The sequence below is a fragment of the Cricetulus griseus genome, assembly GCF_003668045.3.
Source record: "Cricetulus griseus strain 17A/GY chromosome 1 unlocalized genomic scaffold, alternate assembly CriGri-PICRH-1.0 chr1_1, whole genome shotgun sequence".
Taxonomy (NCBI): domain Eukaryota; kingdom Metazoa; phylum Chordata; class Mammalia; order Rodentia; family Cricetidae; genus Cricetulus; species Cricetulus griseus.
In genome coordinates, this window is record NW_023276807.1 from 216,197,609 (window position 1) to 216,220,234 (window position 22,626).

General features: G+C 39.6%; 1 protein-coding gene across 3 annotated transcripts in view; it reads left to right on the forward strand.

The window, feature by feature from the left end:
• Positions 1-18,716, forward strand: part of Sacs (sacsin molecular chaperone) — a 40,884-nt gene extending 22,168 nt beyond the window's left edge. For all 3 annotated transcript variants that reach the window (XM_027390390.2, XM_027390391.2, XM_027390392.2), the window contains one exon: positions 5,927-18,716. In XM_027390390.2, coding sequence (XP_027246191.1) covers positions 5,927-17,487 — 11,561 coding nt within the window. In that variant the 3' untranslated portion in view covers positions 17,488-18,716. The remainder of the gene's footprint in view (positions 1-5,926) is intronic.
• The last annotated feature ends 3,910 nt before the right edge of the window (positions 18,717-22,626 follow it).

The following is a 22,626-nucleotide window of genomic DNA, read 5'->3' on the forward strand; positions in this document are numbered from 1 at the left end:
ATTAATGAATAGATGAAAAAGATCACAGCTACATAGGACATGGATGTCAATCAGCACTGCCATTCATACGGTGGGCACTGCTGAGAATGGACTGGGGCTACAGACGTGGGTGGCAAATCAGGGAGGAGGGTGTTTGTATTCTGTCTGGCACACAGGGGAGAAACTGCAGCCTTCATGTCTCAGGGACAACATGTTTTCAATGATGACTTTGACACAACTTTATCATGATGTACACTATTTATTGAAAAGATGATAACCTCATATGCATGTGTACAAATCTTCAGAAAGTGTTACACTTTTTAATTGCTAGTCTCTGGCATACAGATCGCTGTATCTGACACAAGACTTGTACTGTGGAGATGTTTGGGACTGCCACATCCATAATTATTTGTTGGGAAAAGGGACCATGTGCTAGAAGAACAAGCCCACCTTCACCAGTATTTGGGCCACTGCCATCTCTCCCTGGAACACAGGCAGAGCCTTGGTATCTCTCAATGCCATTCTTCTCTAGTTAATACAGCATTATGAGAACTTACTTTTCTAAAACATCATTTTTCTACCTTTTATCAAAAACCTTTTAAAGGCTTCTTTTTTTCTTATTAAAAAAAAAACAAACAAACAAACAAAACCAGAGTCCATGGCATTGTCCATTTTATCCTGGGCATTATAAAGATGCCTGGTACACGCACAGGAATGCTAAAATCAGTGTTTGCTGTTACCCAATCATTCTCCTTTCTTTCCCTTTCACCCATTGTTTCATGTAACCTATGCATGTGTCCATAACACTGGACACCACACAGCACCACACACCTGCACTTGTATAGTTACTTGTAATCATTTCTCTAATCTGCCTTCCTCATTAGATATACACAAAGTCTGAGAACATGTCTAGGTGTTGAGTCACAAATACTGCTGGTGAGGTAATTATTCTGATGAGACTTCCAGTCCCTGGCTTAGCCTTGAAATTGAGTCTAAGGTACCCCAATGAACAAACATAGTCCACAAAGATGCAATTGTATTGCCTTAGGCATAGAAGGATTAGTTGCCCATGGGAGCTGTTCTTAGAAATTGGTGGTTATCAGAGGCAAGTAGTAGGATTTGTTTGATAAATTCACTTTTCTTGATCATAAACTGAGAATTAAGTGTAAATTTACTTGTATAGACATTAGAGTACTTATAAAAATTCCGTTTCTCCCTTTCTCAGTTTTTTTTTTCTAGGTCCTTTGTTTTATGATAGCCTGTGAAATAGCACCTGGCTAGCTTGCAGATTGCTGTGAATGTAGTGTGATTTGTGCTTATAAACATGCATTCTCCTTCACTACTTTCTGAGCTAAATCCTAGTTCTTACAAAGTTTAGGCTAATTTGCATCTGAATAGATCGTTAATTTGTAAATGTATATACTGTTTAGAGCTTTGTTTTTGCCTTTTCTTTTGCATAATGCTATGTGGAAATTCTGCAGACAGCATTGCCTTAAGATGTAGCGTAATTTCTGTAGTGAGCTTGTGAAATATTGAACATTCTGGCCTTTCTAAGAATGGATTTAATTATATTCTAGCACAGCAGCTTCTCTGGGGATACTCAGGTAGGATCACCGACTGAATGTTGTGTTCATTTGACACTTGATTGATTTATTGTCATTTGTTGGTTTGTTTGAATCCTGTGTTATTGTTTTGTTTTTAACCTAAATAGCTAGAAATTATGTCAACCATCTTTTTTCTGCTGGAAATAACTTTAAAGGAGAGAGGAAACTACTAATATAAGCCTTTGTTATTGCAAACACTGATTTAAAAACATGTTTAAATGACTTGAAAACCTTCATTTCATAAATAGTCTCAAATGCAGGACATATGTGAAATTTGTATTTTATACTGCTTTCATGGGAGAGTGTGACATGAATGAACTTCTGTTATACACACATATGCTCAGAGGAGAAATGAAAGAGAGAGCACATTCTAGGGACTGTGGATTGTAGCACAGTGTGGAGACTGGCGGAAGTAGGAAGCCATGTCTAGCTACATGGAGCCTTAAAGTCCACTTTCATTAGGGATAGTCAGATGATCTTACAATGCTGGGTATGTCATTTTATTGATTGCCCACTCTTCTTGTTTTGCTTTCATAAATATCCTCATTATTATTATTTTGTATTATTTTCCCAAGTTCATGTTTTACTTGGGAACTTAAAGGATGTAAGATTTGATTTATATAAATTGATTTTAGGGGCTGGAGACATGGTTCAGTGGTTAGGAGCATTGGCAGCTCTTCCAGAGGTCCTGAGTTCAATTTCCAGCAACCAAATGGTGGCTCACAGTCATCTATGATGGGATCTGATACCCTCTTCTGACATTCAGGTGTACATGCAGATAGAGCACAATATACATTAAAATAAATCTCAAATTTTTCAAAATCTATTAAGAAATTGGTTTTATATATCATTTGAAGCAGGATACACACATACACATAATTAGTTTGGAAACTAAATCATTATTAGAGTGACATTTCTATAAATATTAAAGTTGGCATCTACTTTATATTAAAGGTATCTAATGCTTTATCAATAGCCCTTGTATTGGGAAAGTGTAGTGAAAGAGGCAGCAAAGCCTTGATGTGAGTAGTTACCCTGATAATACCTGCCTTGGGGACTGTCCCATTTTGGTTACTGAATCTCTGTTGCTGCATCTCCTCCTATTCAAGTTGGAGCAAGCTTGATAGTAGAGGCCTGTAATACCAGCTATTCCTGAGGCTAAGGCAAGAAGATTGTAAGTTCAAGGGCAACCTGAACTACAAAGTGAGTTCAAGGCCAGCCTGGGGCAACTTAGTGAGCATCCATAAAAAGTCAAGTAAAAAGAGGATTGAGATATATCTCAGTGGTAGGGATTTTGCCTAGCTTGCATGAAACCTTATAGTCAGTGCCCAGTATTATAAGAAGAACAACAAAAGGCCAAAGGCAAGATATCAGTGGCAGAGTATCAGTGCAGACTTTCTGGGAAGCAGTGAACCATTAGAGGTAGAATAAGATGCTGAAAGACCCAGGGGTCCATAGCACAATATCTAGACTTGAGTGCTGGTGGAGTCCTGACTGGAAGGCACTGGGCTGCCTTTTCCTTTACTTACCCCAACCCCATGTTGGTCTTTTCTTTTTCTTCATTCTCTTTTTTTCTTAAAGATATGACTGATTTACAATAATCATTTAATTGGATGTTTGTTGTTTGTGTGTGTTTACAAGGACTTGAATCTTCTATACAGTAGTACATTATTAAAACTCACCAGCTATCAAAGCTGCCATTACCACTGTGTACCCGAAAAGCAAACACAATGGCCATGTATCCAGTGCCTTGAGTTAGCATTGTCCCGTAGAGTGACACCTCTGGAGGAGTTTACTTAAAAGCATTTGGAATGAAAGCATCATTGTTAAGAGAATTTTTACACTGATTGATAGTTCTACTTTCTGACCATGTTGCATTTATTCTCCAAGTTAGCAAGGAATATAGACATGTAAATAAGTAGAAACAAAAAATAGTACAGTCTCCGAGTAGAGACTGTTTCCATTATCTGAGATGGACTTTCTATGGCAAACAACCTATGTACAAGAATTTTTCCAAAGTTACAGTTGAATATATCTGGTAATAGTTTACTGTCCCTATGAACATTTTTCAAGAAGCATAGTTAGATGTGTTTTGACATTGCTGATAGTTGTGGAAGCCACAAAACCCACACGTTATTTATATTTAACCTATAAATTGTTTTGCTCTTCCTAGTAGTTCATCCTAGTAGCTTTGGAGGCCTTCTGATGGAAGGCATGGAGACAACTGTGCAAACATTTACACTTCAGGGTTAAAAGCTAACTGACTTTAGTACAGAGTAGCTAGAACTCAGGACTTCGGTCTAAATTAACTTAATGTATTTAGAGTTGTGCATTGCTGCATTTTCTCTCTCCTTTACTTCCTATTGTTTTTCCAGTTGAGCATGACTGATGTGTTAGTTGCATGCTATATGTGAGGTGGGTGTGTCTTGACATTTTATTTACATGTTCATACCAAGTAATTTTCCTAATGGTAAGTATGTTTTGTTTTGTAAATTGCCAAACTTTATGCCAGGATATTAGGCAGGGTTATCTATAAAATGCATGTGATATGGCAATTTACATGGAACATACATGGTACATATTTTAAAATTTTGCTTTCTGGGTATTCTGAATTTTAATTTTCAACATTTTTATATCTTTAAAGTTATATCTTTGCTTTACTTATGACTTGGATATTCAGTTACAGCTAATTCTATTCACTAAGCACTTTAAGAAACATTATTATAAAATTAAGTTTAATTAATTCCATAACCTAAAGAAACTACATTGATTGTATTAGTGACATTTTAATTTTAAAAATGTTACTTGAATTATTCTGTCACATGACATAGAAACTAAAAATGTACTGAATCTGGGTATTATCATTCTAAAGTTTCAGAAGTGTGTCTTTGCTGGGATTTCTATGACAGTGCTTTTAAAATAGCATGATGAGTAATTTTGGAGTAGAGAGTAAAGCCTTTGGAACAAAGATGTCCTTCCTTGATGAAAAAGTGTTAGAGTGGGGAGAAGGTAGGATGGGAATTATATGAATACAGCATCTTCAATCTCAAGTCCCGAGTTCTCGCTACTTTATATTGAAGACACTTAGCTTTTAACCCTGAAGTATAAATGTTCGCACAGGAGTCTCCATGGCTCCATTAGAAGGCCTCTGAAGCACCTCACTATGACATTCTCAAACAAAGTTACATACAAAAGTCCCAAGAGCCTGAGGTATACCTCTTGTTACAGCATTTCCCAAAATGGCTCATAAGGATATAGAAGTCACTTGCACATAGGGGAAAGATAAATGTTAATTTACACAGAATTTATATTGAGACTTTTATTTCTATATATGGGCAAATACATACCTACAGGTATGTAGTTCTCTATTTTGTTGTTACTGGTGTTAAATATAAAAAAATAATCTGACATACAAAATTCACTTTAAAGAAATGTTAATTTTTAGGCAATCTATTAAGATAAGCAACTGTCCCCCCAAGGAGGCAAAATTCGGTTACTCTCCTAGTTTGCAAGCATTCAGAAATAGAGTTGTTTTGGTGGGAAAAATATCTGCCTTGACAGCAACACCCCACATGTTCAGTTTGTTTGCCCTGAAGCATTTCTACAAAATCCCTGATTCTACAGAGCACACTTCAATAAATAGCAATCTTGGCAAAACTGCAGCTGTGCTCTGTATAGAACAGTCTGTGGGTAGAGCCTCATTCCCATTGCTTTTCCAAATGAGTGAGTTCAAGTCTCCAAGACATTAGCTGGCACCCAGTTCCATATCTGATTAGAGACTGACAGGAAATTTCATGAGGGCCATTGCTATCTGCATTTCAGCAAGTGTTAGCTTCTGAAATGAAGACTTCAGCCTCTTGCTCTGATTTCGAGCCCTTCTCTTCTTCCTACACAGTTATGCAGGTGAGGTGCCGGAAGTACACACAACCCCCAAAGATGTATTGGGTCTGCTTATTGATGTTTACCCATTAAATGAAAAACAATATGTAAATTTTATCTGTATTCATTTGGTATGATACTTGTGGACAGCTAAACATTACATATTGTTTTTCATGTTGATTCCATCTGTAGAACACTAGATACTTTTGAATATGTATTTTATAGATTTTTATATTTACTTAAAATAAGCACTTTGTGGATAAAATGACTTATTTTAGAGGTTATTATATGCATTATTTTCTGTATAGACTCTCATTATTTTCTGTATAGACTATTATTATTTTTAAATTAGTTACACTGAATTTTTGCATTTCCTTAAAACAGCTTTCTAGTGCCATTTTAAATGTGAGACCAGAAGAGCTTAAAGTAGAATTGTGCATAACATTTCTGTGTGTGATTTACAGGAAGACCATGTACTCAGCTGCAGCTTCTAAATCCAGAGAGATTTGCACGTCTTATTAAAGAAGTAATGAATACATTCTGGCCTGGCAGAGAGTTGGTGGTTCAGTGGTATCCATTTAGTGAAGACAAACACCACCCGTCCATTTCATGGCTTAAAATGGTCTGGAAGAATCTCTACATACATTTTTCAGAGGATTTGACTTTATTTGATGAGATGCCTCTTATCCCCAGAACTATACTGGATGAAGATCAGACGTGTGTGGAACTCATTAGACTCAGAATCCCATCAGTAGTCATTTTAGATGATGAAACTGAAGCTCAGCTTCCAGAATTCTTAGCAGATATTGTACAAAAACTCGGGGGAATTGTACTGAAAAAGTTAGATACCTCTATTCAACATCCACTTGTTAAAAAATACATTCATTCTCCACTACCAAGTGCTATTTTGCAGATAATGGAGAAGATACCACTGCAGAAGTTATGTAACCAAATAGCATCATTACTTCCAACCCACAAAGATGCTCTAAGGAAGTTTTTGGCTAGCTTAACTGATACCAGTGAAAAAGAGAAAAGAATAATTCAAGAATTGACAATATTCAAAAGAATCAATCACTCATCTGATCAAGGGATTTCCTCTTACACCAAATTAAAAGGCTGTAAAGTTTTGGACCATACTGCCAAACTTCCAGCAGATCTGCGACTATCTCTTTCAGTAATAGATAGTAGTGATGAAGCTACCATTCGTTTGGCAAACATGTTGAAAATCGAAAAATTAAAGACTACAAGCTGTTTAAAGTTTATTTTAAAAGATATTGAAAATGCATTTTATACACAGGAAGAGGTAACACATCTTATGTTGTGGATCCTTGAGAATCTATCATCTCTTAAAAATGAGAATCCAAATGTGCTTGATTGGTTGATGTCACTGAAATTCATTCAGATGTCACAGGAGCGTGTGGTAGCAGCCAGTGAACTCTTTGATCCTGATATAGAAGTACTAAAGGATCTCTTTTATAGTGAAGAAGAAGCCTATTTCCCACCTGCGATTTTTACCTCACCAGATATCCTTCACTCTTTGAGACAGATTGGTTTAAAAAATGAAGCCAGCCTGAAAGAGAAAGATATTGTACAAGTGGCAAAAACAATTGAAGCTTTGCAGGTCAGTTCCTGTCAGAATCAGGATGTTCTCCTGAAGAAAGCCAAAACACTCTTGCTCGTCTTAAGTAAAAACCATGCACTCTTACAGTCTCCTGAAGGGAAGATGACATTGAAGAAAATAAAATGGGTTCCAGCCTACAAGGAAAGGCCTCCTAATTATCCAGGTTCCTTAGTCTGGAAAGGGGATCTCTGTAATCTTTGTGCACCTCCAGATATGTGTGATGCAGCACATGCAGTTCTTGTGGGCTCCTCACTTCCTCTTGTTGAGAGTGTCCATGTAAACTTGGAGAAAGTTCTAGGCATCTTCACAAAGCCTAGTATCAGTGCTGTCTTAAAACACTTTAAGATTGTTGTTGACTGGTATACTTCAAAAACCTTTAGTGATGAAGATTACTATCAGTTCCAACATATTTTGCTTGAAATTTATGGGTTCATGCATGATCATCTGAATGAAGGGAAAGATTCTTTTAAAGCCTTGAAATTTCCATGGGTTTGGACTGGCAAAAACTTTTGTCCTCTTGCCCAGGCTGTGATAAAACCAATCCATGATCTGGATCTTCAGCCTTATTTATATAATGTGCCTAAAACCATGGCAAAATTCCACCAGCTGTTTAAGGCCTGTGGCTCAATAGAAGAGTTGACATCAGATCATATTTCAATGGTAATTCAGAAGGTATATCTCACAAGTGAACAGGAGTTGAGTGAACAAGAAAGTAAACAAAACCTTCATCTTATGTTGAATATTATGCGATGGCTGTATAGCAACCAGATTCCAGCAAGCCCTAATACACCAGTTCCTATTTATCATAGCAAAAATCCTTCCAAACTTGTCATGAAGCCAATTCATGAATGCTGTTATTGTGACATCAAAGTTGATGACCTCAACGACTTACTTGAAGATTCAGTGGAACCCATCATTTTGGTACATGAAGACATACCTATGAAAACTGCAGAGTGGCTAAAAGTTCCCTGCCTTAGTACAAGACTGATCAACCCTGAAAACATGGGGTTTGAGCAGTCAGGACAAAGAGAACCTCTTACTGTAAGGATTAAAAATATTTTGGAAGAATACCCTTCTGTGTCAGATATTTTTAAAGAGCTGCTTCAAAATGCTGATGATGCGAATGCAACAGAATGCAGTTTCATGATTGATATGAGAAGAAATATGGACATCAGGGAGAATCTCCTAGACCCAGGGATGGCAGCTTGCCATGGACCTGCTTTGTGGTCATTCAACAATTCTGAATTCTCAGATTCAGATTTCATAAACATAACCAGGTTAGGAGAATCTTTAAAAAGGGGAGAAGTTGACAAAGTTGGAAAATTTGGTCTTGGATTTAATTCAGTGTACCATATCACTGACATTCCCATCATTATGAGCAGAGAATTTATGATTATGTTTGATCCAAACATAAATCATATCAGTAAACACATAAAAGATAGATCTAATCCTGGAATCAAAATTAATTGGAGTAAACAGCAAAAAAGACTTAGGAAATTTCCAAATCAGTTCAAACCATTTATAGATGTATTTGGTTGTCAGTTACCTTTGGCTGTAGAAGCCCCTTACAGCTACAATGGAACTCTTTTCCGACTGTCCTTTAGGACACAACAGGAAGCAAAAGTGAGTGAAGTTAGCAGTACCTGTTACAACACTGCAGATATTTACTCCCTAGTGGATGAATTTAGCCTTTGTGGGCACAGACTTATCATTTTCACTCAGAGTGTAAACTCAATGTATTTGAAATACTTGAAGATAGAAGAAAGCAACCCTAGCTTAGCACAAGACACAATAATAATTAAGAAAAAAGCCTGCCCCTCCAAAGCACTGAGTGCACCAGTTTTGAGTGTTTTAAAAGAAGCTGCTAAACTCATGAAGACTTGTAGCAGCAGCACCAGCAAGAAGCTTCCCACTGAAGTGCCAAAGTCATCTTGCATTCTTCAGATCACAGTTGAAGAATTTCACCATGTGTTTAGGAGGATTGCTGACTTACAGTCACCACTGTTTAGAGGTCCAGATGATGACCCAGCTACCCTCTTTGAAATGGCTAAGTCTGGCCAATCAAAAAAGCCATCAGATGAGTTGCCACAGAAGACAGTAGATTGCACCACATGGCTTTTATGCACCTGCATGGATACAGGAGAGGCTCTCAAGTTTTCCTTGAATGAAAGTGGAAAGAGACTAGGGCTGGTTCCTTGTGGGGCAGTAGCTGTTCTTTTGCATGAAACCCAGGAGCAGAAGTGGACCGTGAAACCACACATAGGAGAGGTGTTTTGCTATTTACCTCTACGAATAAAAACAGGGTTGCCGATTCACATCAATGGCTGCTTTGCTGTTACTTCAAATAGGAAAGAAATCTGGAAGACAGATACAAAGGGGCGATGGAATACCACATTCATGAGGCATGTCATTGTGAAAGCTTACTTACAAGCACTCAGTGTCTTACGGGACCTAGCCACTAGTGGTGAGCTGACTGATTATACTTACTATGCTGTGTGGCCTGATCCTGATCTAGTTCATGATGACTTCTCCGTGATTTGTCAAGGATTTTATGAAGATATAGCTCATGGGAAGGGGAAGGAGTTGACCAGAGTCTTCTCTGATGGCTCTACTTGGGTTTCCATGAAGAATGTGAGATTCCTAGATGACTGTATACTTCAAAGAAAAGATGTTGGTTCAGCAGCCTTCAAGATATTTCTGAAGTACCTCAAGAAAACAGGCTCCAAAAACCTCTGTGCTGTTGAGCTTCCTTCATCAGTAAAGGCAGGATTTGAGGAGGCTGGCTGCAAACAGATACTGCTTGAAAATACATTTTCAGAGAAACAGTTTTTTTCAGAAGTCTTTTTTCCTAATATTCAGGAAATTGAAGCAGAACTGAGAGATCCTTTAATGAATTTTGTTTTAAATGAGAAACTTGATGAATTCTCAGGAATTCTTCGTGTTACACCGTGTGTTCCTTGCTCCTTGGAGGGCCATCCTTTGGTTTTGCCATCAAGATTGATCCACCCAGAAGGACGAGTTGCAAAGTTATTTGATACTAAAGATGGGAGGTTCCCTTATGGCTCTACACAGGATTACCTCAATCCTATTATTTTGATTAAGCTAGTTCAGTTAGGCATGGCAAAAGATGATATTTTGTGGGATGATATGCTAGAGCGTGCAGAGTCAGTAGCTGAGATTAATAAAAGTGACCATGCTGCTGCCTGTCTAAGGAGTAGTATTCTACTAAGCCTTATTGATGAGAAGCTAAAAATAAGGGATCCTAGAGCAAAGGATTTTGCTGCAAAATACCAAACAATTCCCTTCCTTCCATTTCTAACAAAGCCAGCAGGTTTTTCTTTAGAATGGAAAGGGAACAGTTTTAAGCCTGAAACCATGTTTGCAGCAACTGACCTTTACACAGCTGAACATCAAGATATAGTCTGTCTTTTGCAACCAATTCTCAATGAAAATTCCCATTCTTTTAGAGGCTGTGGTTCAGTGTCATTGGCTGTTAAAGAGTTTTTGGGTTTGCTAAAGAAGCCAACAGTTGATCTGGTAATAAACCAGTTGAAGCAAGTTGCAAAATCAGTTGACGATGGCATTACATTGTATCAGGAAAATATCACCAATGCTTGCTACAAGTACCTCCATGAAGCAATGATGCAGAATGAAATTGCCAAGGCAGCAATTATTGAAAAACTAAAACCATTTCATTTCATTCTGGTTGAGAATGTGTATGTTGAATCAGAAAAAGTTTCTTTTCATTTGAATTTTGAAGCAGCACCATACCTTTATCAGTTACCTAACAAGTATAAAAATAATTTCCGTGAGCTTTTTGAAAGTGTGGGTGTGCGGCAGTCATTTACAATAGAAGATTTTGCCCTAGTTTTAGAGACTATTGATCAAGAAAGAGGAAAAAAACAAATAACAGAAGAGAATTTTCAGCTTTGCCGACGAATAATCAGTGAAGGAATCTGGAGCCTCATTAGAGAAAAGAGACAAGAATTCTGTGAGAAAAATTATGGCAAAATATTACTGCCAGATACTAATCTTCTGCTTCTCCCTGCTAAGTCATTATGCTACAATGACTGTCCTTGGATAAAAGTAAAGGATTCTACTGTTAAATATTGCCATGCTGACATACCCCGGGAAGTAGCTGTCAAACTAGGAGCAATACCAAAGAGACATAAAGCCTTAGAAAGATATGCATCCAACATCTGTTTCACAGCTCTAGGCACAGAATTTGGACAGAAAGAAAAACTGACTAGCAGAATTAAGAGCATACTCAATGCCTATCCTTCAGAAAAGGAAATGCTGAAAGAGCTTCTTCAAAATGCTGATGATGCAAAGGCCACAGAAATCTGTTTTGTGTTTGATCCCAGACAGCATCCTGTTGACCGAATATTTGATGATAAGTGGGCCCCATTGCAAGGGCCAGCACTGTGTGTGTACAACAACCAGCCATTTACAGAAGATGATGTAAGAGGAATTCAGAATCTTGGGAAAGGCACCAAAGAAGGAAATCCTTGCAAAACGGGACAATATGGAATCGGGTTCAATTCTGTGTATCACATTACAGACTGTCCTTCTTTTATTTCTGGCAATGATATCCTGTGTATTTTTGATCCCCATGCCAGATATGCACCAGGAGCCACATCAGTTAGTCCTGGACGCATGTTTAGAGATTTGGATGCAGACTTCAGAACCCAGTTCTCGGATGTTCTGGATCTTTACTTGGGAAATCACTTTAAACTGGACAATTGTACAATGTTTAGATTTCCTCTGCGTAATGCAGAAATGGCACAAGTTTCAGAAATTTCCTCAGTTCCATCATCAGACAGAATGGTTCAGAATCTTTTGGACAAATTGCGCTCTGATGGGGCAGAACTTCTTATGTTTCTCAATCACATGGAAAAAATATCTATCTGTGAAATAGATAAGGCCACAGGAGGTCTGAATGTGCTCTATTCAGTAAAAGGCAAGATCACAGATGGAGACCGATTGAAAAGGAAGCAATTCCACGCATCTGTAATTGATAGCGTTACTAAAAAGAGGCAGCTCAAGGACATACCAGTTCAACAGATAACTTACACTATGGATACTGAGGATTCTGAAGGAAATCTGACCACATGGCTGATCTGCAATAGATCAGGATTTTCAAGTATGGACAAAGTATCCAAGAGTGTTATATCGGCTCACAAGAACCAAGATATCACCCTCTTCCCACGTGGTGGAGTAGCTGCCTGCATTACTCATAACTATAAAAAGCCCCACAGGGCCTTCTGCTTTCTGCCTCTCTCTTTGGAGACAGGGCTGCCATTTCATGTGAATGGCCACTTTGCTCTAGATTCAGCCAGAAGAAACTTGTGGCGTGATGATAACGGGGTTGGTGTTCGAAGTGACTGGAATAATAGTTTAATGACAGCGTTAATAGCGCCAGCTTATGTTGAATTACTAATCCAGTTAAAAAAACGGTATTTCCCTGGTTCTGACCCAACATTATCAGTTTTACAGAACACACCTGTTCATGTTGTAAAGGACACATTAAAGAAGTTTCTGTCCTTCTTTCCAGTTAACAGGCTTGATCTGCAGCCAGATTTATATTGCTTAGTAAAGGCACTTTACTGTTGCATTCATGAAGACATGAAACGTCTTTTACCTGTTGTTCGTGCTCCAAATATTGATGGCTCTGATTTGCACTCTGCAGTCATAATTACTTGGATCAATATGTCTACTTCAAATAAAACCAGGCCATTTTTTGATAACTTGCTACAGGATGAATTACAGCATCTTAAAAATGCAGATTATAACATTACAACTCGAAAAACAGTTGCAGAGAATGTCTACAGGCTAAAGCACCTGCTTTTAGAAATTGGTTTCAACCTGGTTTATAACTGTGATGAAACTGCTAATCTTTACCACTGCCTTATAGATGCAGATATTCCTGTTAGCTACGTGACTCCTGCTGATGTTAGGTCCTTCTTAATGACTTTCTCTTCTCCTGATACTAACTGCCATATTGGGAAGCTACCTTGTCGTCTTCAGCAAACTAACCTAAAACTTTTTCATAGTTTAAAACTTTTAGTTGATTACTGTTTTAAAGATGCTGAAGAAAATGAGTTTGAAGTTGAGGGACTGCCCCTGCTCATCACACTGGACAGTGTTTTGCAGATTTTTGATGGTAAACGACCCAAATTTCTAACAACATACCATGAATTAATTCCATCACGTAAAGATTTGTTTATGAACACCTTATACTTGAAATACAGTAGTGTTTTGTTGAACTGCAAAGTTGCAAAAGTGTTTGATATTTCCAGCTTTGCTGACTTACTCTCTTCTGTGTTGCCTCGTGAATATAAGACCAAAAACTGTACAAAGTGGAAAGACAATTTTGCCAGTGAATCTTGGCTTAAGAATGCTTGGCATTTTATCAGTGAATCCGTTAGTGTGACAGAAGATCAGGAAGAACCAAAGCCAGCATTTGATGTCATTGTTGACATCCTCAAAGACTGGGCATTGCTTCCAGGAACAAAGTTCACTGTGTCTTCCAGTCAGCTTGTGGTTCCTGAAGGAGATGTACTGATCCCCCTGAGCCTCATGCACATTGCCGTTTTCCCAAATGCCCAGAGCGATAAGGTGTTTCATGCTCTAATGAAAGCTGGCTGTATTCAGCTTGCTTTGAACAAAATCTGCTCGAAAGACAGTGCATTAGTTCCTCTGTTGTCATGTCACACAGCAAACATAGATAGCCCCACAAGCATCTTGAAGGCTGTACATTACATGGTTCAAACTTCAATGTTTAGGACTGAAAAACTAGTAGAAAGTGACTTTGAAGCACTTTTGATGTATTTCAACTGCAATTTGAGTCACTTGATGTCCCAAGATGACATAAAAATTTTAAAGTCCCTTCCATGCTACAAATCCATCAGTGGCCGCTATATGAGCATTGCAAGGTTTGGAACGTGCTATGTGCTTACCAAAAGTATCCCTTCAGCTGAAGTGGAAAAATGGACACAGTCATCACCATCTGCATTTCTGGAAGAAAAGGTACATTTAAAAGAACTGTACGAGGTCCTTGGCTGTGTGCCAGTAGATGATCTGGAGGTGTATTTGAAACACCTTCTGCCAAAAATTGAAAATCTCTCTTATGATGCAAAATTAGAGCACTTGATCTATCTGAAGAATAGATTGTCAAACATTGAGGAGCTGTCAGAGATTAAGGAACAACTTTTTGAAAAACTGGAAAGCTTACTGATTATCCATGATGCCAACAATCGACTAAAACAAGCAAAACATTTCTATGATAGAACTGTGAGAGTTTTTGAAGTTATGCTTCCTGAAAAATTATTTATTCCTAAGGAGTTCTTTAAAAAATTGGAACAAGTAATAAAACCTAAAAATCAAGTTGCATTTATGACATCCTGGGTGGAATTCTTGAGAAATGTGGGGCTAAAGTACATACTTTCCCAGCAGCAGTTGTTACAGTTTGCCAAGGAAATCAGTGTGAGGGCAAATACAGAAAACTGGTCTAAAGAAACACTACAAAATACAGTTGACATCCTTCTCCATCACATATTCCAAGAACGAATGGATTTGTTATCTGGAAATTTTCTGAAGGAACTATCCTTAATACCATTCTTGTGTCCTGAAAGGGCCCCCGCTGAATACATTCGGTTTCACCCTCAGTACCAGGAGGTAAATGGGACACTTCCTCTTATAAAGTTCAATGGAGCACAAGTGAATCCAAAGTTCAAGCAGTGTGATGTGCTCCAGCTGCTGTGGACATCTTGCCCTATTCTTCCAGAGAAAGCCACACCCTTGAGCATCAAAGAACAAGAAGGCAGTGACCTTGGTCCACAGGAACAGCTTGAACAAGTTTTAAATATGCTTAATGTTAACTTGGACCCCCCTCTTGATAAGGTCATTAATAATTGCAGAAACATATGCAACATAACAACTTTGGATGAAGAAATGGTAAAAACTAGAGCAAAGGTCTTAAGGAGCATATATGAATTTCTCAGTGCAGAAAAACGGGAGTTCCGTTTTCAGCTTCGAGGTGTTGCCTTTGTGATGGTTGAAGATGGCTGGAAACTTCTGAAGCCTGAGGAAGTAGTGATAAACCTAGAATATGAAGCTGATTTTAAACCTTATTTGTACAAGCTGCCTCTAGAGCTTGGCACATTTCATCAGCTGTTCAAACATTTAGGCACTGAAGATATCATTTCAACTAAGCAATATGCTGAAGTATTAAGCCGCATATTCAAAAACTCTGAAGGAAAGCAGTTGGATCCTAATGAAATGCGCACAGTTAAGAGAGTGGTTTCTGGCCTATTCAAAAGTCTGCAAAATGATTCAGTCAAGGTGAGGAGTGATCTGGAGAATGCCCGGGACCTCGTACTCTACCTTCCAAGCCAGGATGGTAGGTTGGTGAAGTCGAGCATCTTGGTGTTTGATGATGCACCACACTATAAAAGTAGAATCCAAGGCAATATTGGTGTGCAAATGCTAGTTGATCTTAGCCAGTGCTACTTAGGGAAAGATCATGGATTCCACACTAAGCTGATAATGCTTTTTCCTCAAAAACTTCGACCTCGTCTGCTGAGCAGTATACTTGAAGAGCAGCTTGATGAAGAGACCCCCAAGGTGTGCCAGTTTGGAGCATTGTGCTCCCTTCAGGGAAGACTGCAGCTTCTCTTGTCTTCCGAGCAGTTTATCACAGGCCTCATTAGAATAATGAAGCATGAAAATGATAATGCTTTCCTGGCCAATGAAGAAAAAGCCATCAGACTTTGCAAAGCTCTAAGAGAAGGGCTGAAAGTGTCCTGTTTTGAAAAGCTTCAGACAACATTAAGAGTTAAAGGTTTTAATCCTATTCCCCATAGCAGGAGTGAAACTTTTGCTTTCCTGAAGCGATTTGGCAATGCAGTCATCTTGCTGTACATCCAGCATTCAGACAGTAAAGACATTAACTTCCTGCTAGCCTTAGCAATGACACTTAAATCAGCAACTGACAACTTGATTTCTGACACATCATATTTAATTGCTATGCTGGGATGCAATGACATTTACAGGATCAGCGAGAAACTTGATAGTTTAGGGGTAAAATATGACTCTTCTGAGCCATCAAAACTGGAACTTCCCATGCCTGGCACACCAATACCTGCTGAGATCCATTATACTCTGCTTATGGATCCAATGAATGTTTTTTATCCTGGAGAATATGTTGGATACCTTGTGGATGCTGAAGGTGGTGATATTTATGGGTCATACCAGCCAACATACACATATGCAATTATTGTTCAAGAAGTTGAAAGAGAAGATGCTGACAATACTAGTTTCCTAGGAAAGATCTATCAGATTGATATTGGCTACAGTGAATATAAAATAGTCAGCTCTCTTGATTTGTACAAGTTCTCAAGGCCCGATGAAAGCTCTCAAAGCAGAGATAGTGCTCCCACCACACCAACAAGCCCCACAGAATTCCTGACTCCTGGTCTGAGAAGCATTCCTCCTCTTTTCTCTGGCAGAGAGAGCCACAAGTCTTCCTCTTCCAAACACCACTCCCCCAAAAAGCTAAAGGTGAATGCTTTACCAGAAATCTTAAAAGAAGTGACATCAGTGGTGGAGCAAGCTTGGAAGCTTCCAGAATCAGAACGAAAAAAGATCATTAGACGGTTGTATTTGAAGTGGCACCCTGACAAAAATCCAGAGAATCATGACATTGCTAATGAAGTTTTCAAACATCTGCAGAATGAAATCAACAGATTAGAAAAACAGGCTTTTCTAGATCAAAATGCAGACAGAGCTTCAAGAAGAACATTTTCAGCCTCTGCATCCCGATTTCAGTCAGACAAGTACTCATTTCAAAGATTTTATACTTCGTGGAATCAAGAAGCCACAAGCCATAAATCTGAAAGGCAACAGCAAAGTAAAGAAAAATGCCCTCCTTCTGCTGGACAAACATACTCTCAAAGGTTCTTTGTCCCTCCCACCTTCAAGTCTGTGGGCAATCCAGTGGAAGCCCGGAGATGGCTAAGACAAGCCAGAGCAAACTTCTCGGCTGCCAGGAATGACCTTCACAAGAACGCCAATGAATGGGTGTGCTTCAAGTGCTACCTTTCCACCAAGTTAGCTTTGATAGCAGCTGACTATGCCGTCAGGGGGAAATCCGATAAAGACGTAAAGCCAACAGCACTTGCACAGAAGATAGAGGAATACAGTCAACAGCTGGAAGGACTGACAAATGATGTCCACACATTGGAAGCTTATGGCGTAGATAGCTTAAAAACCAGATATCCCGATTTGCTTCCTTTCCCACAGATCCCCAACGACAGGTTCACGTCTGAGGTTGCCATGAGGGTGTTGGAATGCACAGCCTGTATCATCATAAAACTTGAAAATTTTATACAACAAAAGGTATGAAAGTATTTAAAGGAAAAAGCAGAGCCAGATCTTGAATGTGTTATAGCACAAATAAGAATTTCTGTACTTTATTCAGCTTCATTGCCACTATCTTGGAACTGTGAAGAACACGATAGAATGTGCTAGAAACATTTTGAAGCTGTATGACTCCTAACAGAAACCTTAACAGAATTGAAAACTGATTTTGAGGATGGCAGTGAACTGCAGAGTTCCTAAGTGTGTTTGAACAGTTGGGTGGCACATTATTGAACTGCACTTTATGTAACCAAAGCTTAGCAGTTTGTTAGATAAGAGTCTACATGTCTCTGGTTAGGAGGAGGTTAAGTTTATGTTTTTAAACATGTTTTTAAGTAGTTAAGGAAACACTGGACATACTGATTTGGACATATGAGGGGAATTAGATCTTTGGGGCTTATCACTTTCTAAGTGGACACTTTTAGATGCAATTTTTTCTTATCAGCTGGATCTGATTGTGAATTTGTTGCAATTTCACATCTTAAGTTGTACATTTTAAAATGGTACAGTATTTAACCCTGACTATTACTTGACTAAGAGTATGAAGATGGTCCTTGGAGTGCACTGGGTGCACTTTACATCTTTATTTTGATTTTTTTATATCTTGTGTTTGCAAGCCTCCTGATTCATGAAGATATAACTTATAGAAATTTCAGAGTGCTGGTTCTTATTACCAGATATTGTTTCTACAACTGCTTATCAACATGACATTTATCAAAAGAATATTAGCATTATGTTTTATGTACATATTTTCCACAAATGTCATAATTTGTGTAGTGTGGCTGAACAAGATGCAATATTTTGTTGTGTAAAGGTGCTTCAGTGAAAAAGAACTGTCTTTCAATATGGCACTTAGTGGGAATTTTAAAATTTTTACTATAAGTACATTAAAATTGCTCAAATCTTTGAGGTGATATGCAGTAGTTTACAAAGGGAATTATCAGTGTGTACTGTCCCCCATGAATAACTGAGAACTGACATTTAATTTTCATAATGTTCAAAAGTCCTAAATAGCTTATATAAGTGCACTGGCTGTAAATGATGCTTAAATATATTTTAGGCAATTAAGGGCTTACATACAGAACATGTTAGATTTTTTTTTACTTCATTTGTAATAAGGAATGTTAATTGCTTCTGGATGTGAATCATGAATATTTTCTGCTGTTAATATTAAATGCCATAATTTTAATAAAGAAAATGTATATAGAAAATCATTTTGAGTTGTTATCTTCAAAATTTTTGTTTTGAGATTGTATTTTTATGTGTATGGGTGTTTTGCATGTGTCTGTGTACTACCTACATGCAGTGCCTTCAGAGTCCAGAAGAGAGCATCAGACCCTCTGGGACAGAAGTTAGAAATGATTATGAGCCACTATGTGGGTGCTGGGAACTGAACCTGGGTCCTCTGGTAGAGCAGTCAGTGCTCATGACTACTGAGCATTCTGTAGCCTCAGGTGATTTCTTGAGAAATACAGTTTGTTGGAAATCAAGTTTAGTGTTTCCCATGTTTTAGTTTTGGTGTGAGTCTGCATGTGTTCATTGTGAGTTTCGGGATAGCATTGTCCTGTATGTTTCATGCTGAGATGTTAGGTTTTCTCGTGGTTAACTGATAGAAAGTACATGATATATGCAGCCTCACTAGGTGTTACTGATTTAGTTAAGAGCTTGCCCACCTATGTAGGGAATAGAATTAAGTTGATACATCTGTTGGGGTTGGTTTGAAAATAACCGCACCATATCTAGCATTTCTCGACAGTTCCTGTGTCTTAGGACAGCACTGTATTTGGGGCTGGTACACACCTCAGGCACCAGACTTCTGAAGCTAAGTGAGTGAGGACTGAGCATTCAGTTGTGGTGCTACCAAATTCTGTGTTACTTAAAAAGTGTGTTGTTTTGATGCTTAGATTTCAGTACTTAGAGCTTTCAACACTAAAATTACACAAAAAAACCTATCTGGCCTTTGTGATAGTTGATCTAGTTGAAAACAAACCAAGCAACTCAGGTTCACAATCCCTTAAATTGGGTCCAGACGTGATTCAGATTTTCACTTCAGTGAGCTAATCTGAGAGCATGTTAAGTTGTTGGTTTAATGTTTAGATTTATTTTTAATTTATTTTATTTTACTATTTTATGTGTATAGATGCTTTATTTGCATGTATGTTTATGCACCATGTATGTATGTTGAGTGCCCATGGAGGCCGGAAGAATCAGATCCCTGGGAACTGGAATTACAGGTGGTTATAAGCCACTATGTGGGTACTGGGAATTGAACCAGGGTCCTTTAGAAAAGCAGCCAGGTGTCTTAACTGCTGATCCATCTCTCTAGGCCTGTGAGATCATGTATACTTTTAATGAAACATCTTCATGGGGCTTGACAACACCCTTCACTCCTCTGCAGTCAGCCTGAATATTAGCATGACTACAAAATCTTCATAAATAGCTTTGCAGAATTCAGATCGAGTTTCAACACCAACTTGACAGCAGCAGCAGTAGCTACAGCAAGTGTATTTGAAAAGCCTTTTTCCCTCCAGGTATTGAAATTGAGAATAAAGAATTTCTGCCCTGAATAAATTTTATATATTTTACTATCTTAAGTTTTTAAAAATCTATTTTCTTTTTTTATGGTAATGAAACTGAATGCCGGAAGAAGGTGCCCCTGAGTAGCTCTTGGTTAAGATAGGGTAGGAGTAATGCCTTCACTCATAATAAGACAGGGCATCCAGCAAGGATGGGTGTCCTGGCTGACACAGGCAAGCCTGTATGCTGCATTCAGTACAGTAGAGAGGAGAGCAAGGATGTTGAGCCCAAGAAGTATTCCAGTGAAATGTTTGGTTGACTTGGGGATGGGTGACATTTATTCCATCAATGCTGCTCACAGTCTGTGCTCTTTGAATCTTATACCACCCCATAATACATCTATATTTCCTGTAGAAAATGACAGTCATGGTAGCTCATAGTTATCATGTACCAGTCAGAACCAGTAGTGTGTGTGTGAGGAGATTCACTGCCTGGCATTGCCTGGTGACTGGGCAGAAGTCTAGAATCTAATGATCCACCTAAAGGCTGGAAAGGCTGAGAAGCTGAGGCATATTCTAGAGATCGGATTTCTCAACACTTTGATTTCTAAACTTGTTGCCTGTTTGTCTTAATATGACTTAAGGTTATACTTCATTTACAAAAAAAAAAAAAGGAATAGTGGAACAGGGTTCAGGAAATTATGTCCTTTCCTACCTCCTCTTAATACAAAGCAATTGTTGGGAGGCCCTACTGGTGAGAAGTTGCAGTCTACCATGGCCAGGCAGCTCTCTCCAAGCTTGGTAACCTGGAGGACTCCCTCCCCAGTGAGACTTTCTGCTCTCTACTTGCCCTTATTTGGAGAATGTCTGTAGGCCTGGATGCCTGACTTATCCCTAGTGTGACCCTTGACACAGTCCCCTGCAGAAGCTTTCCTTCTGCTGCCCATATGGTAACTAGACATTAGGAGCCTTATGATAGGAACATGCTGTTTAATGCAATAGGTGATGTCCCAGCCTGTGTCCCCATCCTTTATATCTCTCCTCACTCTGGAATAAAGTTGAGCTGTCTCACTGAAGGTATCTCCTGAAAGCTTATTTCCACTCCTGTTCACAGTCCATACAAAGCTCTCCGTTGCCCCTTCTGCCCCTGAAAGACCCCCGAAGAGGTACTTTCGTAGAAGGAGACCCGCACCCAGGAATCAGCGAGACCACGAACTTGGATGCAAACTGCAAGAGGCTTTATTGGAGATATGGGTACCCGGGCGACTTAGCTTCTGTGAGGCCAAGCGCCCCAAGCCAAGGGAAAGGGGTCCTTATATAGGGAAAAAGGTGCAAGCTAGAAGCAGGGATTCTATTGGATAATTCTAATGAGGCATTGTACAGAGCTATTCCCATTGGTCAATGTAAATGAGGCGCTATACAGGGTTATTCAAATGAGGCGAAGTATAGAGTCATTCAAATGAGGTGAAACACAGAGTTTTTCAAATGAGGCGAAATACAGAATCATTTCTATTGGATGGTTCAAATGAGACACAGAGCCATTCCAGATCAGCATATTTTCAAGGTCTGGTGTCTGGTACAACAGACTCAATTCCCCCCCTCCGCGTCCTGATGGCTGACCTTGGGGGCGGAGACCTTGGGACGGAGTGTTTCTCATCGGGCAGGGGCTCAGGGGCAAGGCTCCAGGCCGGCTCACTTGGTGTTTGTTCTCGTGCCGGCCCACCTGGTGCTCGCCCTGGGGCCTCCTCGCAGGCTCCTTGCTCGGCCCCAGCCCCGAGGCGCGGTGCCAGGCGGGGTGGGCCGGGGGCGCGAGCCCTGCCGGGGTGAAAGCTTGGGAGGCCCCGGCAGCTCCGCGGCCCCCGTGTCCTTGGCCTTGGAGGCGGCTCCCCGCTCGCAGCTCCTGGACAAGCAGCACCGCTGCTCTCCCAGCTCAAGTTCCCCTTCCAGGCGCCGCCCACGCTGCATTCTCCAGCCCCTGGCCGAACCCTGGCCCTGCCCTGCTCAGTCCCCACCGCGCTGCCCTCAGTCAACTGCTCCTCCCGCCTGCTCCAGAGAGAACACCCAGCACCGGCACAGGCGGGGAAGACAGAGGGGCAGGGGGCATGCAGAAGCATTCCGAGCGGGTCTTTCACCCCTTTGTCCCCAGACTGGTGGCCAATGGACCATGAAGGAAAGGGGGTACCACAAGCCATAGCTTCTAAGAAGCCAGAAATGAACTTGTGCTCTACTCTGTTAACAGTGTGCTTTTCGTATGCAGTGCTCACACTATTTAAATTGTTGGCTTATATTTGATGCAAAGTGCATTGTGTTCCAAGCTATAAGAATGTAGATAGTGAAACTTAAAACATGTAGTGGGTGGCTGAAGCCCATCTACACCCACTGTTATTTTAAATCAGGGAAGGGACAACACCCACACAAATCAGATACACTGAAAACCATGCTATATGTCAGACATTTTACATTCATTTGCTGTTCCCCGAGACAGCTATGGGTGAATTGAGGGAGAGCTCTGCCATCACAGCTCTGCCCTATCATAAGAACTTGGCAGCCTTCAGAAAACAATGTGTGTCTGTCTTAGTAAATGACTTCTGTCTTAGGGTTCTATTGC